Genomic DNA, 21932 nt, shown 5'->3' with positions numbered 1-21932 from the left:
GATATAGGGGTCTTCACTCATAAATGGCTACCTCACACCCCAACACCACTGCATAAGGGTTCATTAGACATACAAGTAAGGGAGCTCATTGATGAAGACTCCAAGTAGTGGGACCGAGGGAAGCTTGAAAGCCATGTTTACTTAGGACACAGTGCAAGAAATCACAGTACCACTCACCAATTTGCATTCTTGGACTCAATAGGAGCGTAATAACAATATATGCTACGGTTCAACTTTTAGATATAGATATAGACTAGCCACAGACTCATGCGATGCGTGGGAATATATAAATATTATATAATGGGATGTAAATATGTAATATATAAAAAGTAAGAATTACTCCAAGTGTTATTTATTTATTTTTAAGTATTTCTACAAGAATTTTTTATTTTTTTATCTCTACAAAGTACAAATATATATACTATTATATTTTGTTTGTTTGATTAATATTTTTTTTAAGGTGAACTATATTTTTCAAACTTTTGTTGTAGTATATTTTATTTGATATATAACTAAACTTTATAAGTTGTTAGGTTCTAAAGACTTAAGTATTTATGTATTAGAACTCTAATGTGTATTGTTGGCAAATCATGATCAAAACAATGCGTTTAGAAGTGTTTTAGTCTTGCTCAAAGTTGTGTATTTTATGAAAAGTTGGAATCGAGATAATACAGAAAGTATTATGCATTTCGGCCTGGCTCGATCGATCGAAGCTTAGGCTCGATCAATCAAATCTCGGGCAGAATGTTTTTTTCTGCAGATTTCCAACTCAGCCCTAGTTGTTTAAAACATTTTAGGGTTTTTTTAATTTGTCCTAAGTATAAAAAGCAAACCCTAGTCACGTTTTAGTGTTGCTCATATTGTTGTTTATGTAAATCTCTTGTGAGATCTAGAGGAGCTTTCCTTTACACAAACTTAGGGTTTTTAAGGAGAAGATATTATCTACACCTTGATGATCAACTCAGTTGCTGACATTGAAACTTAAAGAAAACACAAGCGGGTGTGCTTGTATTTGGTGGTGAATCCAAGAAAGAAGGAGCCCGTGGATTCGGAGCTTGCACGTGGTCATGTCAGTAAGTTCTACTGGTTGGTAGCAATAAGAAATCGAGCGTGGGGGCTTGTAAGTCTTATTGTATGAACTTCGATTCTTTCAAGATAGTGGATTCAAGTTTACCTTGAAAATAGCTAGGTCAAATCCTCCCCAGGTTTTTACCGGTTTGGTTTCCTGGGTGATTATATCTTGTATTATTTATCTTTCCGCTACTTTACATGATATGATCTTTGTGATTGTGATAACCTATATTTGTTAAATTGGACTAAGTAATCACTTGGCTATTTACCTAGGTTAAATCAATTGTGTTTTAAGGGGTCTGAAAACCATCAAGTGGTATCCGAGCGGGTTGCTCTCTTGTTGTTGATCTTTTGATCACTAAGCTAATCCTTGACCCCAGTCGTCATGGAACACGTACACTCTCTAGTTATTACTCCTCACTTTGATGAGAATAATTATGCTTATTAGAAAGTAAGGATAAAAGTATTCCTGAAATCAATTGATGAGAGAGTCTGGAACTCCGTTGAATACGGATGGGAGAAGCCTACTACTCCTGTTAGTGAGTGGGAAACTTCTCAAAAAGAAGCAGCTGCGTTCAATAGCAAGGCTATGAATGCTATTTTTAACGCTGTTTCTATGGAGGAATTTAAGAGAATCTCTAATGTTGAGGCTGCTCATATTACTTGGAATATCCTCCAGACTGTGCATAAAGGCACAAAGGCTGTCAAAATCAATAAATTGCAGCAATTGACTTCTAAATTTGAAAGTATTAGGATGTCTGATGATGAATCTTTTGATGAATTCTATGCTAAATTGAATGATATTGTTAATTCTACTTTTAACTTGGGTGAAATCTATGATCAACCTAAAATTGTTAGGAAGATTCTTAGATCTTTAATTGAAGACTTTAGACCCAAAGTGACTGTCATTACTGAAAGCAAGGATGTGGACTCCATTCCTGTTGATGAACTTGTAGGATCTCTTCAATCTTATGAGTTGGATCTACCCAAAACTACCAAATCCAAATCAATGGCTCTTAAGTCAGTTGATGATGTTGAAGGTGGTGGATTTGATGATGAGCTCCCTGCTCCAGAGATTGCTTACCTTGCCAAGAATTTTAGAAACTTTCTCAAGAATTGTAACAGAAAGGCAAGAGGCACGAACACTGCTGAACTTAGAAACTTTAGGAAGCATGATCCCACTAAGATTAACAATAATGATAAAACTAGAGAAAAAGTAGGTCAATCTTCTAATAATTCTTTGGGTTCTCAGTGTTTTAGATGTCAAGAGTATGGGCACATGAAATCTGAATGTCCTACCTATTTGAAGTCTAGGGTAAGGCTATGGCTGTAACCGTTAGTGATGGTGAAGTTTCTGATAATGAGTCTGATTGTGACGAGGATGGAAACTTCATTACTTTCACTGCTACTGTTGTAGTGAATGAAAGCATATCTGTTGAAGAGAACCCTTCTGATGGAGAACTCTCTGAAGATGCAGATCTTGAAGAGACCTATAATAAACTTTGCAAAGTTGCTACAAAGGATGCTATGAATGTTGATCTTGGCCTGAAGAAAATTGAATCTCTTGAGCTTGATAAGAAGAATTTGCTTGTAAAATTGTTTGATACTAATGAACTTTTGAACAATGTGAAAACTGAGAATATGCTTTTGCTTGATAAAGTTAAATCTTTGGAACTTGATTTACCTATTGCTAGATCTGCTAGTTCTAAACTTGATCAAATGTTGAGTGTTCAAAAGTCTCCTTCTGACAAATCTGGTTTAGGTTATGTTGAAAGCATCTCTGTGTCTGCTCCCTATTCCACAAATTTTGTCCCTTCATCTTCTTCTGAATCTTCTATGAGTGAGATTGTGAGTGAAACTGTCAAATCCCCTATGAGTGAGGTTGTCAAACCCACAGAAGTTTCATCATCTAGGAAGATTAGGGTTGATCTGAAAGAGCATAAACTTAAGAAGCCTACCCTATCTAAGGACAAGACACATGATAAACCTGCATGGGTTTGTCACTTTTGTGGAAAGTCTAGACACATACGTCTAAACTGTTACAAGCTGCAAGCTGCAAAAAGAGCAAATAAACCAAAAGTACCTGTGCCTCAAGCACAAGATCCTATGGTACTTATTGGTGAATTGGTAAAGGCTTTAAACCTTTATTCCAATCTTGGAGTTAGTAATCATTCCCATGTGAATAAGAACTCAAATGCTCATGGTGCATCTAAAAGGTTTTGGATGCAAAAGACTCAAATTAACTGAGTCTTTCTGACATGGTCCTTATGCTTCATTGCTCTATCCTTTGTGACCATGGTTCTTTGTTTTTTCTGTTTTCTAGGATTTGCATTGCATAACATTCATGCATTTCATTCTAGGTGTTTTTTTTTTTTAAATTAAATAAAAAAATAAAAAATAAAAAATAAAAAAAGGAAAAAGGGAAAAAGGGAAGAAAAAAGGAAGCAAAGTGTGTTTTGTACTATTCTTCTTGGTTTTTGAAAATAAGGTTGGTCAATTTATTTTCACATAACATGTCGTTTGTACCTTGTTTAGATTTAATGAGCTTACTTTTTACACTTTACTAGTTGAAGCTTTGTAGTGCATGTTGTGTGGGAAAGATGTTTATGGTTTTTGATTACTCTGTCTTGATCTTGAAGTCACATGTTTTTGACTGTCGGACTTGAACTTTTAGAGAAAGGCATAAATAACCATCTCACCACTGTTCACTAGCCAATCATGAATACCTTAGTGCATATCATAAGATTTTGTGCTTGAGAAAGTGTAGCACATGCACAAAAAGAACATAAGGTGAAGCCTCGATTTAATTGCTTAATACTTAAAATTGGTGTGTACTATTAGGCTTGATGCCAAAATCACATGACTTAAAATTGGTGTGTATATTATGAGGCATAAATTCAAGAAACTTACATGATTGCAAGCTTATGATCTAGGAGATGTGGGAGTTATATGATGTAATTCTTTAGGTGATAGTCTCTTTTAAATTCTTTGTGATGAATTTTGTAAACTTTATGATTGATTGCTATTCACATATCACCTCACATGTATCTCAAGTTTTTGCTAATTGCACACACTATACAAGTTACTCTTTGCTAAACATTTTACATATTCTTGTGTGTGTTTATGGTCTGACCAACCAAGTTTTTGCAAATACCTTGAATTTTGTGCAAAATTAACTTGATGATTGAAAATTTATGGAGAATGCAAGAAATTTTGATTTTGGGAATTTTGGGCTTAAATTCTTGTTTTTGAGAATCACATTATCACATACTCATACATTTTGTTCTTCAATCAATGCTTTGAGTTGTTTCTGAATTTTTTTCAAAAACTGTGTTTTTCCTCAAATTTAGTGAGTCTCTGCCAGTTTCGATTGATCCATTCTATTTTTCGATCAATCGAAATTTTTTAAAATATGTTTTAGAGAGCCTTTGTCTGTTTCGATCGATCGAAACTGATTTTCGATCAATCGAAATTTTTTAAAATTGTTTTATCGAGTCTTTATCTTTTTCGATCGATCGAAGCTGTTTTTCGATCAATCGAAACTCGTAAATCAAGTTTTTTAAAAACTCAGATTGGATTGTTTCAAACCTACTTTTTCAAAACTTTTTCAAACTTTCCTCTCTCTCTCCGATTTGGCAAGGCTCCACTGAGGATTTTTTGTTGTTTTCGGCCAAACTTTTTGCAAGGTTTTTCTCTCCCAAGGCCGGTAAGACCTTAATACCCTTCCTTTTGCATTTATTTTCATGTTTTCATGCATAAACTCATGCATTTTAATGGGATTTTCAGAACTTTTCAAAATTGAGATTTTTGTTGAATCAATCCTCTTTTTCTGAAATTGATCATTGGGTTTTGTTCCGGTTGGTTAATTTGATCAATTTGGGGCTTTTGTGAAAAATTGAAAATTCTAGGGCTTGTAATTGACCCAAATTGGGGATTTTGGTCAAATTTGGCTAAATTGACGAAATTGGCTTGTTCATTTGATGTAATTGGTCATTATTTTTTGAAATCTATCTTGTATGATGATCAATTAGTCAATATCTTTCAAATTGATCAAGTGGTTTTTCAAAATTTTGGGGTTTTTGTGTTAAAAACTCTATGCTCAAGCCAATTTTGTGAATTTGAACATATTTGAACTTAATTGCACTGCATTAGGACATGCATCATGCCATTTAAATTGTTCATGCATCATATAGTTTTTGTTCTATATTTTTTTTCATGTGCTAACTTGCAGTCTACCCTTGGTACTTTTTTTGTGTTTTTGTTCCTTTGCTTTGTGTTTTGGTCCTTATCCTAGCACCATGCCTAGGAAAACTAGAGCTCATAGGACCCCTTCCACTTCCTCTGAGTCTCCCTCTAGGAGTGAGGTGTCTAGAAATGATAGAAGCAGAGAGGCCTTTGAGACTTTGAACTGTAAGCATAAGATTTGGGCTGAGCGTGCTGTGATTTTAGATGAGATTGATCCGGCCATTAGGGCTAACTTTGAGTTTAGAGGTTGGTTGCCTCTCTTAGAGATAGATCATCCACTCCCGACCGCCCTGATTAGAGAGTTCTTCTCGAACCTCTCTTGCCACATCTATGATTCCAACACCCTTGTTAGGAGTTGGATATGAGGTGTTGACTTCACCATTACCCCTCGGGTAGTGGCTGAGGCTCTTGGGGTTCCGGTTGTTCGGGAGCCTGACTATCCCTATGATGAGTCTCCTCCCTTAGATGTTGTCATGTCATACATCACTAGGTCGTCTATCCAGTGGGGTTCTGATCCTCGGATCACGTCTGCTAAGCTTACCGAGACTGCCTATCTTTTCTTTAGGATAGCGTGTCATTTGTTATGGCCTATTTCTCATCTCCACACCATCCCTCTAGAGTGATGTGTGTTTTTGTATGCGTTCATTTCTGGTGCATCTATCAATTTCCCACATCTGTTCCTTCATTCTTTGAACGAGGTTCATAGCAGTTCTGTCGTAGGGCATGCGCTTATTCATCCTATTTTCATTCATAGGATTCTGCTCTTTTTGGGTCTAGATGGTTTCCCTTCTGGTGAACCTGTGCATGTTGTTGCTCCCATAGGTGCCACCTTTCTTAGGCAGAAGGCTGCTTACTTGAGAGTTGCTCCTTCGCGTCCTAGAGGTGTGTCATCTGGTGCTGTTCCACCTCCTCCCTCTTCAATAGGTGCTGATGCTACTGAGATGTTTGGTGCTGCTAATGCTGATGTTCCTCCACCGACTACTTCGGATGATTCAAACATTCGACGTACGTTAGATCATGTCTTGACTGTTCAAGCGGCTCATGGACAGATTTTGGTGGACGTACTTGATGAGATCCGTGCCTTGCGTGCGGAGTTGGCACAGTTTAGACGCTCTTCCACACCACCTCCCTTTTGATGATGGTTTTTGTTTGCCCTTTGGCATTCCGTCACAAAAAGGGGGAGTACATTGTAGAGTTTTTGTTTTTGTTTTTGTTTTTGTTTTCAGGGGGAGAGTATTTTGTTGGTTGGAGCTTGTGAAGTTTAGATTGTATCTAGGTGCTTCACATTGTATTTTATCTTTTTAGCTCTTGCCATGTTTTTTATGGGATATTCATGTTAGGGGGAGTGTTATTTTTTGTTAACTTATAAGTTTCTTGTTCTCAACTGTTTACTGATTTATATTTATGAGTTTTTTCATTGATATATGTCTTTATTATGTGTTGTTTGAAATCAAGAATTTACTTTATTTACTTGTATTTTTTCCATACATGCGGTTATGCATTTTGTTTAGTGTTTTAGGAAATATACAGGTTGATTCAATTGAGCTGCTGTCTACTCTTGCAACTGATGGATAGTAGTTATGATTGAATTTGTTTTATGAGCATTATTTGTGTAAAGGGCTTTTATTTTGTAAACTTTGAGCTTCTAGTTGTGTTTTGTCACAGATTGCCAAAGGGGGAGTTTGTTAGGTTCTAAAGACTTAGGTATTTATGTATTTAGAACTCTAATGTATACTGTTGGCAAACCATGATCAAAACAATGTGTTTAGAAGTGTTTTAGTCTTGCTCAAAGTTATGTATTTTATGTAAAGTTGGAATCGAGCTAATGTAGAAAGTATTATGCATTTCGGCCTAGTTCGATCGATCGAAACTTAGGCTCGATCGATCGAATCTCGGGCAGAATGTTTTTTTCTGCAGATTTCCAACTTAGCCCTAGTTTTTTAAAACGTTTTAGTGTTTTCTAATTTGGCCTAAGTATAAAAGGCAAACCCTAGCCATGTTTTAGTGTTGCTCATATTGTTGTTTGTGTAAATCTCTTGTGAGTTCTAGAAGAGCTTTCCTTTACACAAACTTAAGGTTTTCAAGAAGAAGATATTATCTATACCTTGATGATCAACTCGATTGCTGCCATTGAAGCTTAAAGAAAACACAAGCGAGTATACTTGTATCTGGTGGTGAATTCAAGAAAGAAGGAGACCGTGGATTCGGAGTTTGCACGTGGTCGTGTCAGTAAGTTCTACTGGTTGGTAGCAATAAGAAGTCAAGCGTGGGGGCTTGTAAGTCTTATTGTATGAATTTCGATTCTTTCAAGATAGTGGATTCAAGTTTACCTTGAGGATAGATAGGTCAAATCCTCCCCAGGCTTTTACCGGTTTGGTTTCCTAAGTGATCATATCTTGTGTTATTTATCTTTCCGCTGCTTTGCATGATATAATCTTTGTGATTGTGATAACCTAGATTTGTTAAATTGGACTAAGTAATCACTTGGCTATTTACCTAGGTTAAATCAATTGTGTTTTAAGGGGTCTAAAAACCATCATGAGTTTCAAATTTATTATTCAAATTTCTCATCTCCTAAGGATTAATGAGATTATTATAAAAATAAAAATTCATCACAAAATTACAAAGTTATCTTAACCAAAATTACAATGAAACAAAAGGAATAAAAGATAGGCTTTATAATAATTTATTACTCAAAACATTGGTAGGCCTATTCAAATTCATAGTGATGTTGATTGCGTTTTGACATAAACTCAAATTCCTATTTCTAAAAAAAATATATATATGTATTAACCCAAATCAAAATTTAACCAAAGGTATAGAAGGGAGAGAGAAAACTTTGTAATATGAATTTTTTATTTTTTATTTTAAACATAATATCTGTTAGAACATATGTGATTCACTTGTTAGGAACATACGTCACTATTTTATGTAATTGGCTAATCCTTTGACAAAACACACTTTACTTGTATTTGGGTAGATCTAGGATGTGTTTAATACTTCAAGAAACAATGTTTCAAGTTCAAGTGTTAAAGCCATGCAAGTCTGTCCAAGAACCAAGTCAGAAAGTGTTATTCATTAAAACTCGACAGCTAGCATCTATCGAGGATTAAAAAGTTGTGAAGCTCGTGCCTCGACAGCTAGCTCGATAGATAGTTATTTATCAAGGTTTATGAAACTCAGTTTTTCAGGACTGTTTTTCATCCAATTCGTGATTGGTTTGGGCTTTCTTTTCTCACAACTCTAAACATATAAAAAGATTATTTTAAGGGTCGTCAAAGGAGACACAAGTTGCACAAGTGTTGAGTAAAGTTTGTTCAAGCAAATTGTGACCGAAGACAAAATTTGCCCTAATTCATCTTTCTTGTGAAGAAGTTGCTGTGTTTGTGCATCGTAGGGTTTTGTAACCAAGGAGTTTCTCGATCTTCATCGTGTGATGAACTGAAGAACTTTGCAGCCAACAACCTTCTCTAGTTGGTGATTGAAGTTGCGTACTAGGATCCATGCAATTGGTTAGTCATGTACTGGGAGTCGTGCATTAAAAGGAGAGATTGTCACTATAGAATAAGTCCAATTGAGTATTGGGGTAAGGGTTCAACTGTAGGTTGGTATAAGGTACTGAGATTCCTTTACTTGTAACCATTTGTTTTGATAATAATGGATTCTCGGGAATGGTGACCTTAAAATCACCCGATAAGATTTTTGCCATGTAGGTTTTCCCCATTTATAAACAAATCACCGTGTCAATTTACTTTCCACTGCAAACTTAGTGTAATTGGTGATTTGTTTGTGCTACCATGCATCTTTGATGTTAATTCGATTAATTAACAAACTTGGCTAATTAATCAATTAATTTATCACAGGGAGTCAATTCGTTTTTGGCCTATCAATATCACAAAACATTTAAAAAAAAAAACCATCAACCTTAATCTAAATTATAAGAAAAACAAAAATCCGAGAGAGAGAGAGAGAGAGAGAGAGAGAGAAGAGTCAAAATATAAGAAAGAGAAAATGATGAAGGAATTGTAACAGTCAAGTAAAGAGTAGTGGAGAGGTAAAGAGGAAGGAGAAAAGTTCAACGAAGTGTAATATTAAATGTGGACTAATAGGGAGAAGAAGGGTTTTTTTTTTTTTTTTTTTTTTTTTTTTTTAGAATATGGAAAATAAAAGCATAGAAAGGGGCAATAAAAGGTAGAAAATAAATAGTTGATGTAGATCAACAGGAGTATAGTAACAATAATTATTAAGTTTTAGTTTTATATATATATATTGCTAATTCTTATTTGGCTGCTCTTCAAGGGCCCTCTAGACCTCAGGTTTGTGCAAAATAAGATAACGTTGGAAAGCTTATAAGATTATATTTACAACTAAATGTTCAAATAGTGTGTAAAACACCAATGAACGTTTAGATTCACAATTTACAAATTTCCAACACAAGCTTATAATCAAACAATGTATGTGCGAAATATGAAAATAAGCTAAAACAGAATTGGTAAAACAATCTAAACCTAAATTAATCACAACCACAGAAGTAATTAAAAGGTAAAGATTAAGGAAAGAGAGATACAAACACAAAGATAACATGGTGATGTGTTATCGAAGAAGAAACCGAAGTACTCGGTGAAAAACCTCTCCGCCGCCCTTGAATTGCACACTTCTGAGATTTCTTCACCCTCTCCCACACATTACCCTTACATAATTCCCACCTAAATACAGGGTATCTAATTGCTAAATTACAAGCAAATTTGACACGGAATAAAACCAACAAATGATTGAATAAATTCAACCTTACAACAACCATACCAAATTTGCATCAAATCACATATCCAGATCAAACTTATTGATGATATAAAAAGTACTATGCATATACCGTATGATTAGATGCACTAGTCTTTAATGGGAAATACAAATAAAAGGTTTAAATTTTGACGAAATTAAAGTGCAAGTGGTTATTGTTCAAATCGAAAATGCAAGGATCAAATTCACACTCACATTAAAATCACAAGGGTGACAATTGTATGAACCCCTTATTTTAATAGGGGTAAACCTCACAAATTGGCTACAGGAATGCTAAAGACTTAAAAAGAGGCTATATAACATATGTTCTAGCTTGTGAAAAGGACACAACAAAGCTAGTCTATCGGTCTCTAATATCTAATTCCAAAGCTAGTCTATTGAGCATATGATATCCACCTTATTGTTGTATAATTTTTGTATTTTAATTATAAAATATTAAAATAAAAAAGCATCAAACCAAGATAACAGTTCCATTAACGTCAAACAAGATATGTGAACAATTTGGTTAGTGTCCTAGAGCAATCTGGTCATGAATTTCCTTTATGACTAATATCCCAATCAAATAATTAAAAGTTTAAAACTTTCCTAGAGTAATGAATAACATGATCAACCGACAAATACCAACAAGCAAACAACAGTGAATTGGCTTGACTAATAAACCTGATATGTAAAATTTGAATAGCAACAACAGATAGATTTATTTATAAAAAATAAAAAACACACAATAAATAGATTTAGCTATTACAATTATTCCTAACAACTTTCCTATATCCCTCAACAAGGAGTCGCTCCCTGTCGTTTGTGCCCTCTTTGCATTGCAACTCTCTTAAGATATTCTGCCAGTCTCTCTCGATTCACTTTCCGCATCACTAATTATTGATTCACAATTGCATGCAATTGAATTGTCAGCAATTACCTGCCCTTCCAAAATCCCTTCCAAGGCACTTTGTATGCTATTTGCAACCTTAGTCATTGAGGGGCGAAGTACACGTTCTTCACTTACACAATCCAATGCTAGGGACGCAACATTTGCCAATGCCTCCATTTCCAATGGGGTAGGTGGTGGTACTTTTGGGTCCAAAATCCTGTGAATTTTCTTTTCAGCAATGTATGGCGCTAAAACATTAGCTATTCTGGTTCGCTCACCATTTTCATTTGTATGAATTGCCTTGAGTCCGGACAACATTTCTAGCAATACTACTCCAAAGCCGTACACATCAGCACTGATTGTCAAACGTGAAGTAAGAAAGTATTCAGGATCCACGTAACCAATGGTGCCCAACACTGTCTCAGTGATATGATCAGACAATTTGGGGACAACCCTAGATAGGTTGAAATTACACAGCTAGGCAGTCAACGTGGCATCAAGTAATATGCTAGACAGCATGATATGGCTGTGTATGATTGGTGGCCCTGCATACACGTGTAGGTATTCAATGCCTCTGGCTATGTCTAGTGCCACTTTAATCCGGGCAGCCCATGACATTAGAGAAGTACTTTCAGGATTGTGAAGATGGCGATGAAGGGTACCATATCCCATGTACTCGTAGACCAATAAGTAATCCTTACTATCTTCACAAAATCCCAATAAGCAAATAACATTCTTGTGATCGAGGCGGGACAAAAGTTCCAATTCAACTTGGAATCCATGGACCTTGTATGCACGCTTAATAACCACTTCTCGGCCATCATCTAAAATGGCACAGTACATTGAGCCATGGCGATCTGTTTCAATCTTGCAATCTTCTGAGAAGTTGTTAGTGGCTTCAAGTAGCATTTTCAAAGGAAATTTTTCCCTATCTATAACTATAATTTCCAAGTCTTTGAATCTTCTTGTTAGGATTGTGTGTCTAGGTCTTTTGGACCTGTTTGTTAGTGACATGGCTGCAAAAAATAATGACAGTATGGAATTTTTTTTGGAATGAGAGAATTTTGGAGGTGTTCGGTTAGATTTTGAATTATTACTGCTCTTCGGCTTAAGAATCTCTTTGAAGGTTGCTGTACGTCCAGGGCTTGCTGTGTTGGAAGGATCAGTAGGAATTATTTCATAAATTTCAGAACTACTACTGTCTGTTTCAGACCTACCTGGTGGGAAGTATTTATCTATGGAATTAGAGAATTGTGCTGCTGCATGAGGTGCTTCATTAGATTCTGAACAACTATCATCTGTTTCAATTTCAGACATGGCAGGTGGGAAGAGTAATGAAATGGAAAGACTTCTTGCTCCATTAGCATCAGTGTAAGAGTGGTTGGCTGGAATTGGATTTGTTCCATTCAATACAGAACTAACAGACTCCAACTTAGCTGATGGGGTAAATGAGTACTCTACGAGTGATGGAATTCTTTCTTCACTAATTGCTGGACTACCAAGTTCTGAGTTGTTGGCTACAAATTCTACAACCAAAAATATTGAAATCTGATGAGAAAATATCTAATTCTCATTAATAATCAAAAGAAGTTATAACTCATTTATTATACTCAGAGTACAAATCCTATTCGCTAATTACAATATGATAGTTGTACATGGACAAGCACGCGACAAGCACAATAACCACTCAAAAAATATATATATAAAAAAAAATTGTAGCATAGGAAACTACTGTCGTTTATGCAAATTATACAAGAAACAAAATGCTTGTTGCATTGTTTCAATTCTTTGACACTCCCCCTCAAGATGGACTATGGGAGCATGGATACTGATCACAACCACTTAATCAAAAAAATATTGATCACAACCACTTAATCAAAAAAATATTGATCACAACCATCTTGGAGAGAAGTGTTGAAAATTAATAAAGCTCAAAGCCTTTGTCAGCATGTCTACTTGTTGGGAATGTGTACCAACATGAAGTAACTTTATAGTCCCAGCTTGTACCTTGTCTCTCACAATATGGAAATCTATTTCAATTTGTATAGTTTGTTCATGAAAAACTAGATTGGCCTCCATATGAAGAGCTGACTGTCACTGAATAACAAAGTGAGTTGAGAATGAGAACATTGACCAGAGCATTGCATTTATTGTGATTTTATTTTTATTTTAGTATTTATTTCTGATTTCAGTATTTGTATTTTTTTTTTTTTCATAGAATTAAGAAATTCATAACTCATTGGGAAAACATATATACTATAATCCCTAGAGATAAAGTAATTATTAGTGGAGAGATCAAGTATCTTGTAACCCTTAACGGCAAAAGGGTACCCTAAAAATACACATTGCTTAGCTTTAGGATTGGATTTGGACCTATTATGGGCTACAGTAGAGGCAAAACAAAAGAAATTAAAAATTTTAATGTTTGAATAGGAAGGAATCTGCTTATAGAGTAGTTTATAGGGAGACATTATTTAAAATTAGGGTGTGAAGTTTGTTAATAATGTGCATTACAGTGAGTATACAATCTCCCCAATACATCAAAGGAACATTAGAGTGTAACCTCAAGCCCTTTCTATACATAGAATGTGTTGATGTTTCCTTATCTACAAATGAATTCTATTGTAGAGTAGCAACACAACTATGTTGGTGTATGACTCCATGAGTTTAAAACAATTCAATCATGAAAAACTCAAAGGGCATTGTCTGGACAATAGTAAAGGTCTGGTGTTTGACTTGGATTTCATAAAATAAATCCAAGTTGATATAGTGTGGTCATCAACTATGGTACAAAAAATATTTGTAACCTGCCACACATCACAATGAATCAAATCAAAAGCTTCAACACAAAAATGATAATGAAAAGGAAATGGAAGCCTCTTTTGTTTTGTATGAGGAAAAAAATGTCACAAGTCCTATTTGAAGTGGCATTTACATCTGGTAGTACATCCCTTAAACACAACCTTAGAATTTGAGGGATGCCCCTGTCTAAGGTGCCACAGCTTACTCATGTCACTAGAGTTCAAAGTAAAATTCACAAAGAATTTGTGTACAGGAAGATGAAAGGACGGAAGAATAGAATTACAAGTGTTTGAGAAGTTGAATTTTGCAGTAAGTGGAGTCCATTATGAACCTCACCCACATCAATTGGCCTCCAGCATATAAGGTCCTGTATGAAGCAGAAATTTGATAGTTTGACAAGACAACATAGGAGTTTTTGAGTAAGCAGACTAAGATATAATAAATTGAAGGAAAATGTAGGCACTCGTAGGACATTTTCAAGGAAAAGGTGGACTGAAATTCTAACAGATCCTACGAGAGTTAACATAACTATTTCACCATTTGGAAGTTCCACAACACACTGTTTAACAAATGTGATAGTGGTAAGTAGAGCTACAGAATGCACAATGTTATTTGTAGCCCCGGTATCCACAACCCATGTATCTCCCTCATATGTATGTCTACTAACCACTTCTTTTTTCTTTTTCTTTTTTTTTTCAGAAAATATCGAATGCCTCAAATCACAACTAAAATCAGGTTTATGAAAGTTCTGCAAAGAAGAAAAATTACCTGCCATAGAAGTGGAGTGAGCAGCTAGCTGAATTACATTGTTGGTCATGTGAGTTTCATTATTAGTGAAAGCAAAATTGCTTGACTGAATCTGAGTTCCCAACATAGCCAAGAACAGTTGACATTGCTCCTGAGTGAATGTAAATGAAGTAGAAGCAGAAGTAGAATTCTTTTCAATAGTGTGACCCATCATTCCACAGTGATTGCTAGTGGACTTTTCTTTTCCCTTAGAGTTGTTATTTTGGTTTCCTGAAGAAGAAGATTCCTCAGTAACTGGGGTTGATGATTCCACATGAGGACTTGAATTGTTTCCCACACTACAACGCCTTTCTTCTTGGATTAGCAATGAGTACACTTTGTTGATGGGTGGGAGAGGATCCATCAACAAAATTTGTGCCCTAACTTGAGCATAGGAGTCATTAAGACCCATTAAGAATTGCATCACTAAATCTTGATGCTGAAGATCATTGAATTTCTGACCTAAGTTGCTAGTGCAAAATCCACAAGAACACATTGGAAAAGGTCGAAATTTTTGCAATTGATCCCAAAGCACATTCAATTGAGTGAAATATGATGTAATTGATGATTGACCTTGAGTAATTCCAGCAATATCCTTCTGTAATTCAAAAACTCGTGCTCCATTTGCTTGTGAAAGTGTTTCCCTAAGGTCGTTCCAGATTTCAAGAGCAGAGTCCTTATTGACAATGCTTGTAGCAATTTCTTGAGAAACAGAATTGAGGATCCAAGAAGTAACCATTTTGTCGCAGCAAATCCAAGCTTGAATTGCGGATGTTGTTTTGACCATTGGAGATGAGAGAGTCAATGCGCCATCAATAAACCCCAACTTGTTCTTGGCAATCAATGCCATTCGCATTGTTCTTTCCCAAGTTGGGTAATTCTCTCCCACAAGAAGTTGATACACAAGCATAGCACCAGGGCTTTCTTCATGGTGCAGGTACAGAGGATTTGATGGATCATCCAAGATGGATGAGCTTCGTGTAGAGGACGAAGAAGTTGACATCGAAGCCATTGGAATGGAAGTGTTTTTGACTTACTGCTTTGACAATATATCGAAATCTGATAAGAAAATAACTAATTCTCATTAACTAACAAAACAAGTTACAACTCTTGTTGTTTCTATACTCTGTTTAAGAACAGAATAATCAAATTGGTTACGCAGTGATTGTGACAAGAAACTTACTTGGATCAACTTGGTGCTTCCGCCTACTGATCCTGGACATAAATATAACTGAATTGAGAGAGAGAGTGTGTGAAAGAATTGCATATCATAATTGGAAGGTACATTCTCATGCTGTCATGCACTGGTGTTCCTTAATCATTTCCGCGTGACCGAGGAGGGCCCAAGTTCACTTTCCACTCCAGAATAAATAAAAGTAAGTTTCCCACTTTCCCCTGCGCTCAACAGTTTTCTACGCGGGAAAGCGCGTTTGGTAGCTCCATTTTTGTGAGTCAAAAAATGTTACTTTGGCTAATTTACTTTGCCGAGACCATTCACATTTTGCTACGTCTCAAATTCTAGAATCCCACGAGTTCATAGCCACTAGGCCTCTTTTCTCTTTTGGATTTAATCCTGGCTATTAACTTCTCAGGAAAAAAAAATAGAATTGGGATTTTCGATTTCTTTCCTTTTCAATTTATTTTTTACAACAGGAATGTTGTACAAATGCTCCGTTTGACCAACAAGGAAATTCACATGCAGGTTCAAGGAATCCGACTTTAGTCAGTTGTATGCGTGGGTATATGGATATAGGAAGTACACTGTTGTTTTGTAATCTGCTTTGGCGGCTGATGTAATTGTTTGCTAAGCAAGATATAAATTTATAAGCTTTTATCCTTTTTTTTTTTTTCTGCAATTTCTTACATGCCACCAACATTGGGCAGCTCTGTGAGGGCCCTCCAGACCTCCAGACCTCTGAATCAAAATTATTGATGGTGTAGAAAGAACTATGTATATATTATGATTAAATGTGCTAGTCTTTAATGGGAAATACTAGTAAAAAGGCTTAAGTTGTTACAAATCTAAAGTGCAGGTGTTAAATTGTTCAGATAAAAAATACAAGGATCAAATTGACAGTGAGTTTTAAATCCAGGTTGACATTTGTATAAACCTCCTTATTTTAATAGGAGTAAACCTCAAGAATTGGTTAAATGAATTCTAAGGAGGCTATAGTTTATGTTCTAGATATGGTCTATTGATCTCTAATATCTGATTCGAAATTAACAGTGGGCCATTCAATACTACAAATATGTTCCCCTCCTGACCAGAAGGATTGAGCAAATGACATCTATCTTCTTATTTTTGCATAATTATAAATAACTTTGTTTTTTTAAAGTATCAAACCAAGATAACAGTTCCATTAAGGTCTAACAAATGTAAACAAATGCAATCTGGCATTGAATTTCCTTCATGACTAATATCCTAAGCCCTAGAATTAAAGCTTTACTAGTATGATGAATAAACATGATCAATCTACAAAAACTAGCAAGCTACGGTAGAGAGGCTTGACTAATAACCTGATATGCAAATTTGAATAGCAATGATAAATAGGTTTATTTATATAAAGAAACAGCAGCCAATTACTATGTTATACTGAAATATTCCCAAACAAACACAGCTCAGAAAATGCTGCATAACATCCAAAAACTGTGACTTTCCATTATCCCTAAACAGCAAATCACTCCCCATCTACTTTACTTCTTTGTCCGCCTTCTGTTCCAGGGTAGCCTTAGTGTCACTTTGTTTTGGGATTTCCTGTATTCTCACATATGGTTTCCTGGTCAATGTTTCTCCTCTCAGAGCAGCAACATAACGGTCGTTTGTGTCCTCTTTGCGCTGCAGCTCTCCAAGGTATTCTGCCAGTCTCTCTTGATTCACTTTCCCCATCATCTGATTGATTTGCAATTTCAAACAATTGAATTGTCATGATGTTCTTCCACTTTGGAAAGAAAATGCTTCAATGAAACAACCTCAAAATTGAGAACCTCATTGACTAAACAGTTGCAGTGAGAACTTAAAGAATGCACAATCCTTCAAGTATATCGAATTAGAAATGAATTGGGAGAATATCACCCACATACAAATACACTTAAAGCAGAAGACACAAATTAACTCCCAGCTATATTATTAAAAACTACTTATGTAAATCATAGTTGATTATAATACTTGTGTTCCTAATCTATAAGTCAAGAGAAGATGAATTAATTGACACAAAACTTAGGTACAATTCCTTAGATTCTATACCTAAGGTTCCTCAACGTTGCATTTACCAACCAATACAAATAATGTTATCGTTTTCCAAGGAAAATTAAATTCAATGATTTAACTTATTGGCCAATGCAACCAAATGGGTTGAATTTAGTTGGGTATTACAACTAAGTTTTACCTCAGACATGAAAACCCATGTAATGAATCTTACGTTATAGATCCATGTAAGTTTTTATTATCCCAATCCCTAAACTCAAATAAATCTTATTTTGCATGGTGTGTCCAATAGTATCCAATCCAAGATGTATTGAAATGTTGTGATACAAAATTTAAAAAGGAAATAAAGTTAACATTTGGGATATGTTTGACAAGTATTGCATTTGGTAGGAAACAGAGATTACTGGACAAATATACATGCATGAAACATATAAGGGTTGGTTTATAAGTATCAAATGCTCCATTGAATCTCAGCCTCCACAAAAAATCGGGATGGAGGTCAAGGCCAATTAACCCCCATAACATTTTTTTTTCCTTAATGATTTCAATTTTGAAACTTTTTTTTTTTAATTTTAATTTTTGATAGGTAACAACAAATATTTTATTAAGAAAAAACTAGCCAACCTGAGCACATTGGGGATGTACTGTGGGGCAAAAATCAAGGACCAAAATTACAATGATCAAGTAAAGCCAAAAGGGAAAAACAAGAAAATGCGACAAAGCCACACTCAAGGAGAGCATGCAAGAAAAAAGACTTAATCTCTAACAAGGACCGTTCACACCTCTCAAAGTATCTAGCCTTCCTTTCTCTCCAAATACACCACATCAAGCAATGCGGCACAAGTCTCCATAAAACTAATTGTGATGTCACCCGAATTTACCTTGCCAAGACTCAAACAACTCAAATACTGTAAGAGGCATAACCCAATGGAGTCCAAACACCAAAGACTACAACTTAGAAGCTATGGGGCACTAAAGCAGAAGATGATCCACCAACTCCCTATATCTCTTACACATATAGCACCAATCAAAAACAATAATACCTCTTATCAGATGTAAGAATCTTACCTAAAGAGGCTGACCATGAAAAGAAAGTCACCCTTGGAGGGACCTTCGATTGCCACACCAACCTCCAAGGGAAGGAGAGAGTAGGAGGGTAGAAAGAAAGAAAAAATTATTCATAACTAATAACTAATGTGACATTCACAATCCCTCTCATTCTCAGACACAGCAAAAACATAAATCTAAGAATTTTGATTTTTTTTTTTTTTTTTTTTTATTGGCACCAGGTGTCCATAGCAAAGCCCCGACTAATCATGGGGATGCACAGGCCCTCGGCAAGGAGTTTCCCGGAAGTGCACCTCGGGTAATTCAAGGGGCAATTAAATAAATCTAAGAATTTTGATATCAAACGATAAAAAGCCCAACAACCCAACAAGCAAAACGATTAATGAAATGATGGGCATAGAAAGATTTCAAAGAGAACAGAAAGCGTATTATGATCCTAAACTTAGGTATAGTTCAATAGATACTGTACCTTAGGTTCCCCAATATTGCAATAATCAATGCAATACAAATAATGTTTTTTTTCTCCCCCCAAGAACAATTAAATTCAATGATATAACTTATTAGCCAATGCAAAATTGTAACCACATGGTTGAATTTAATCAGAGAACCTAAGGTTCTACACTTATAAAACGTACCCAAATTTTACCCAGGTCGATAAACCCCATGTAAAGAACCTTTTGTTTACAGACCCATGTAAGTTCTTCATCCCAATTCCTAAACCTTAAAACAAGTCCTATTTTGCAAGAAATAAAGTTCACATTTGGGATATGTTTGACAAGTATTGTATTGGGTTGGTTTTAGAAGTACCAAAATGTTACATTGAATCTCAGCCTCCACACAAAATCAGAATCTAAGAATTAATGTCACAACCCAACAAAAGCATAAAATCTAAGAATTTCCCATACCAAATGATAAAAAAGCACAACAACCCAACAAGCAAAACGATGAATTGAAATGATTCAAAGAGAAGAGAAAGCGTGCGTACGAGAGAATCGGGGCGAGCGGTCTGGCGAAGACGAGCTTCGAGCTCAGGGTTGTGTTTGTTGGTGAACTGCATGACTCCGTAGCCGATGACTCCAGGAACGACGCCGCATATGGTAGCGAAGGCTATGAAGAATGGCTTCGACTCCCTCGTCCTCCTCACCAGCCACCTCCACGACGTGCTCTTCTCCCACAGTAACGACATTTCTTCCAAATTTCTCTCTGTCTCTGTCTGGCTCTCAATTTTCTCGACCTATTCCGACCAATTACTACATGGGCTTTCTATTTTTGTTTTGGGCCCCCCTTAGATTTGGTGGGCTGATATTTGGGCCGTTAGGCTCCTTGGATCAGGCCCAATGGGACTAGTCTTTCTGGCTTCCCATAACACATTACAAATCTAAAGGTTTGTTCAATATCACGTAATTTAAAATTTTATATGATGTCATACTTTATACATGATTAGAATATAAAAAATAAAAACTAAATGGTGAGAATATTTCTAGTGCAATAGATAGAATTTTTTTTTTTTTGAATGGAACAATGGATGGAACCTACATTTGAGAGAAGGGAGAGAGTTACCTCATATTAGTTATTTATTTTAAGGAAAAAACAAAGTGGGTTATATCCTTGACTATATATATATATATATATATATATATTACAGAGAAGTAATTTAAACCTTGAACATTTTCGTGGGAAATTATAAGAGATACATTGAATTACAAGATTAATGGCATATATAGGTGTGTTGTTAGGTTTATTTAAAATTAAATTTTTACAATCTCATTTGTATGGGATTTATCAAAGATATTAGATATCACACACCTTGACAGTCCACATGGCATCTAATAATATGTTAGATGACTCGTGGTGTATGATTGGTGGTACTGCATACACTTGTTCTACTGGCATATAAATTGGACATTCGTGTAATATTTTTATTAAGGTTCAATTAAATACACTTTCAATAGTTTTTCATTTCATTTTATTTTTTGATTCTCTCTAAGGGCCCGTTTGGATTGAGCGGAGAAGGAAAAGGAGTAGAGTAAAGTATTAGAATTAGCTAAAAATAGATTAATTTTAGGCCAAATATATTCTACTCTGCTCTATTCCCCCTTCCTTCCCCTCAATTCAAACAGACTATAAGTTTTCTTCAATGTCTGACAAGATATGAAAACAATAGTGTCCCAATGCACTATGACCTTGGATTTCTTTCATGACTGATGTCCTAATTCCCAGGCCTAGAATTGAAACTTAATTTACTCGTGTGATGTATAACATGATCATCCTACAAATACCAACAAGCAAACAACAGAGAATTGTTTTGATTAATAAAACAGATATGCAAAATTTGAATAGCAACAATCAATAAATAAATTTATTTATTAAAAAAAATCAATAAACAGATTTGGCTATAACCATTATTCCTAAGCAATCAATCACTCTATTACACTGAAATATTAGCAAACAAACACAGCCCAGAAAATGCTGCATAACATCCAATAACATTGAAACTTTCCAATATTCCTAAGCAATGAATCACTCCAGGTTAATATGTGGGTTCCTAGTCAATGTTTCCCCTCTTAGAGCATCAAGATAACGGTCGGTTATGTCCTCTTCGCGCTCCAGCTCTCCAAGGAATTCTGCCAGTCTATGTCGATTCACTTTCGCCATTTTCTGATTGATTCACAAATATCAAGCAATCAAAAATTGACAGTAATAGGGATTATGGCAAAATTTAAGTATAATTTCTTATATGCTTCACCCCCCCCCCCCCCCCCCGGTCAGAAGCAATTCCTTAATTATTGTACCTTTTTCTTAAGAATAAAGACACTTCTTTTTTATTTAATTAATAACAAGAAAATTTGCAACATAACAGTCATGAAAGTCTAGTAGAACAAACTCCATCCAAACAAAAATTAGAAAAGAAATCCTAGCTCTCTTGCCTAAGGCATGAGCTAAAGCTATTGTACCTTAGGTTCATCGATGTTATATTGACTAACACAATACAAAGAATGTTATTTTTTCCAAGAAGAGTTAAAACCCATGAAATGAACCTTTTGTTAAAGATCCACGTAAGTTTTTTATCCCAATCCCTACCTTAAAGAA

General features: G+C 35.4%; 2 protein-coding genes across 2 annotated transcripts; both read right to left on the bottom strand.

Moving 5' to 3' along the window:
- Positions 1–10826: 10826 nt before the first annotated feature.
- On the bottom strand, positions 10827–15831 carry LOC115984209. Its single transcript, XM_031107179.1, has 3 exons — positions 15753–15831; positions 14552–15628; positions 10827–12507 (listed from the first exon to the last, which is right to left on the bottom strand). Exons 2-3 carry the CDS (start codon positions 15579–15581, stop codon positions 11459–11461), a joined length of 2079 nt encoding a protein of 692 aa, XP_030963039.1. The 5' UTR covers positions 15582–15628; positions 15753–15831; the 3' UTR covers positions 10827–11458.
- Positions 15832–17074: 1243 nt separating this feature from the next.
- LOC115987150 lies at positions 17075–20060 on the bottom strand. The gene is made up of 2 exons (XM_031110626.1): positions 19828–20060; positions 17075–17459 (listed from the first exon to the last, which is right to left on the bottom strand). Exons 1-2 carry the CDS (start codon positions 20026–20028, stop codon positions 17259–17261), a joined length of 402 nt encoding a protein of 133 aa, XP_030966486.1. The 5' UTR covers positions 20029–20060; the 3' UTR covers positions 17075–17258.
- Positions 20061–21932: the final 1872 nt, after the last annotated feature.

The sequence above is a fragment of the Quercus lobata genome, chromosome 4 (assembly GCF_001633185.2).
Source record: "Quercus lobata isolate SW786 chromosome 4, ValleyOak3.0 Primary Assembly, whole genome shotgun sequence".
NCBI classification, from domain to species: domain Eukaryota; kingdom Viridiplantae; phylum Streptophyta; class Magnoliopsida; order Fagales; family Fagaceae; genus Quercus; species Quercus lobata.
This window is presented reverse-complemented; position numbering and strand designations above follow the sequence as displayed.

Coding starts and splice junctions, on each gene's coding strand:
- LOC115984209 (XM_031107179.1), bottom strand. CDS start 15,581: ATGGCTTCGATGTCAACTTCTTCGTCCTCTACACGAAGCTCATCCATC. Junction 12,508..14,551: donor TCACTCCACTTCTATGGCAG/GTAATTTTTCTT, acceptor TTTTGGTTGTAG/AATTTGTAGCCAACAACTCA.
- LOC115987150 (XM_031110626.1), bottom strand. CDS start 20,028: ATGTCGTTACTGTGGGAGAAGAGCACGTCGTGGAGGTGGCTGGTGAGG. Junction 17,460..19,827: donor CCGCTCGCCCCGATTCTCTC/GTACGCACGCTT, acceptor CAAATCAATCAG/ATGATGGGGAAAGTGAATCA.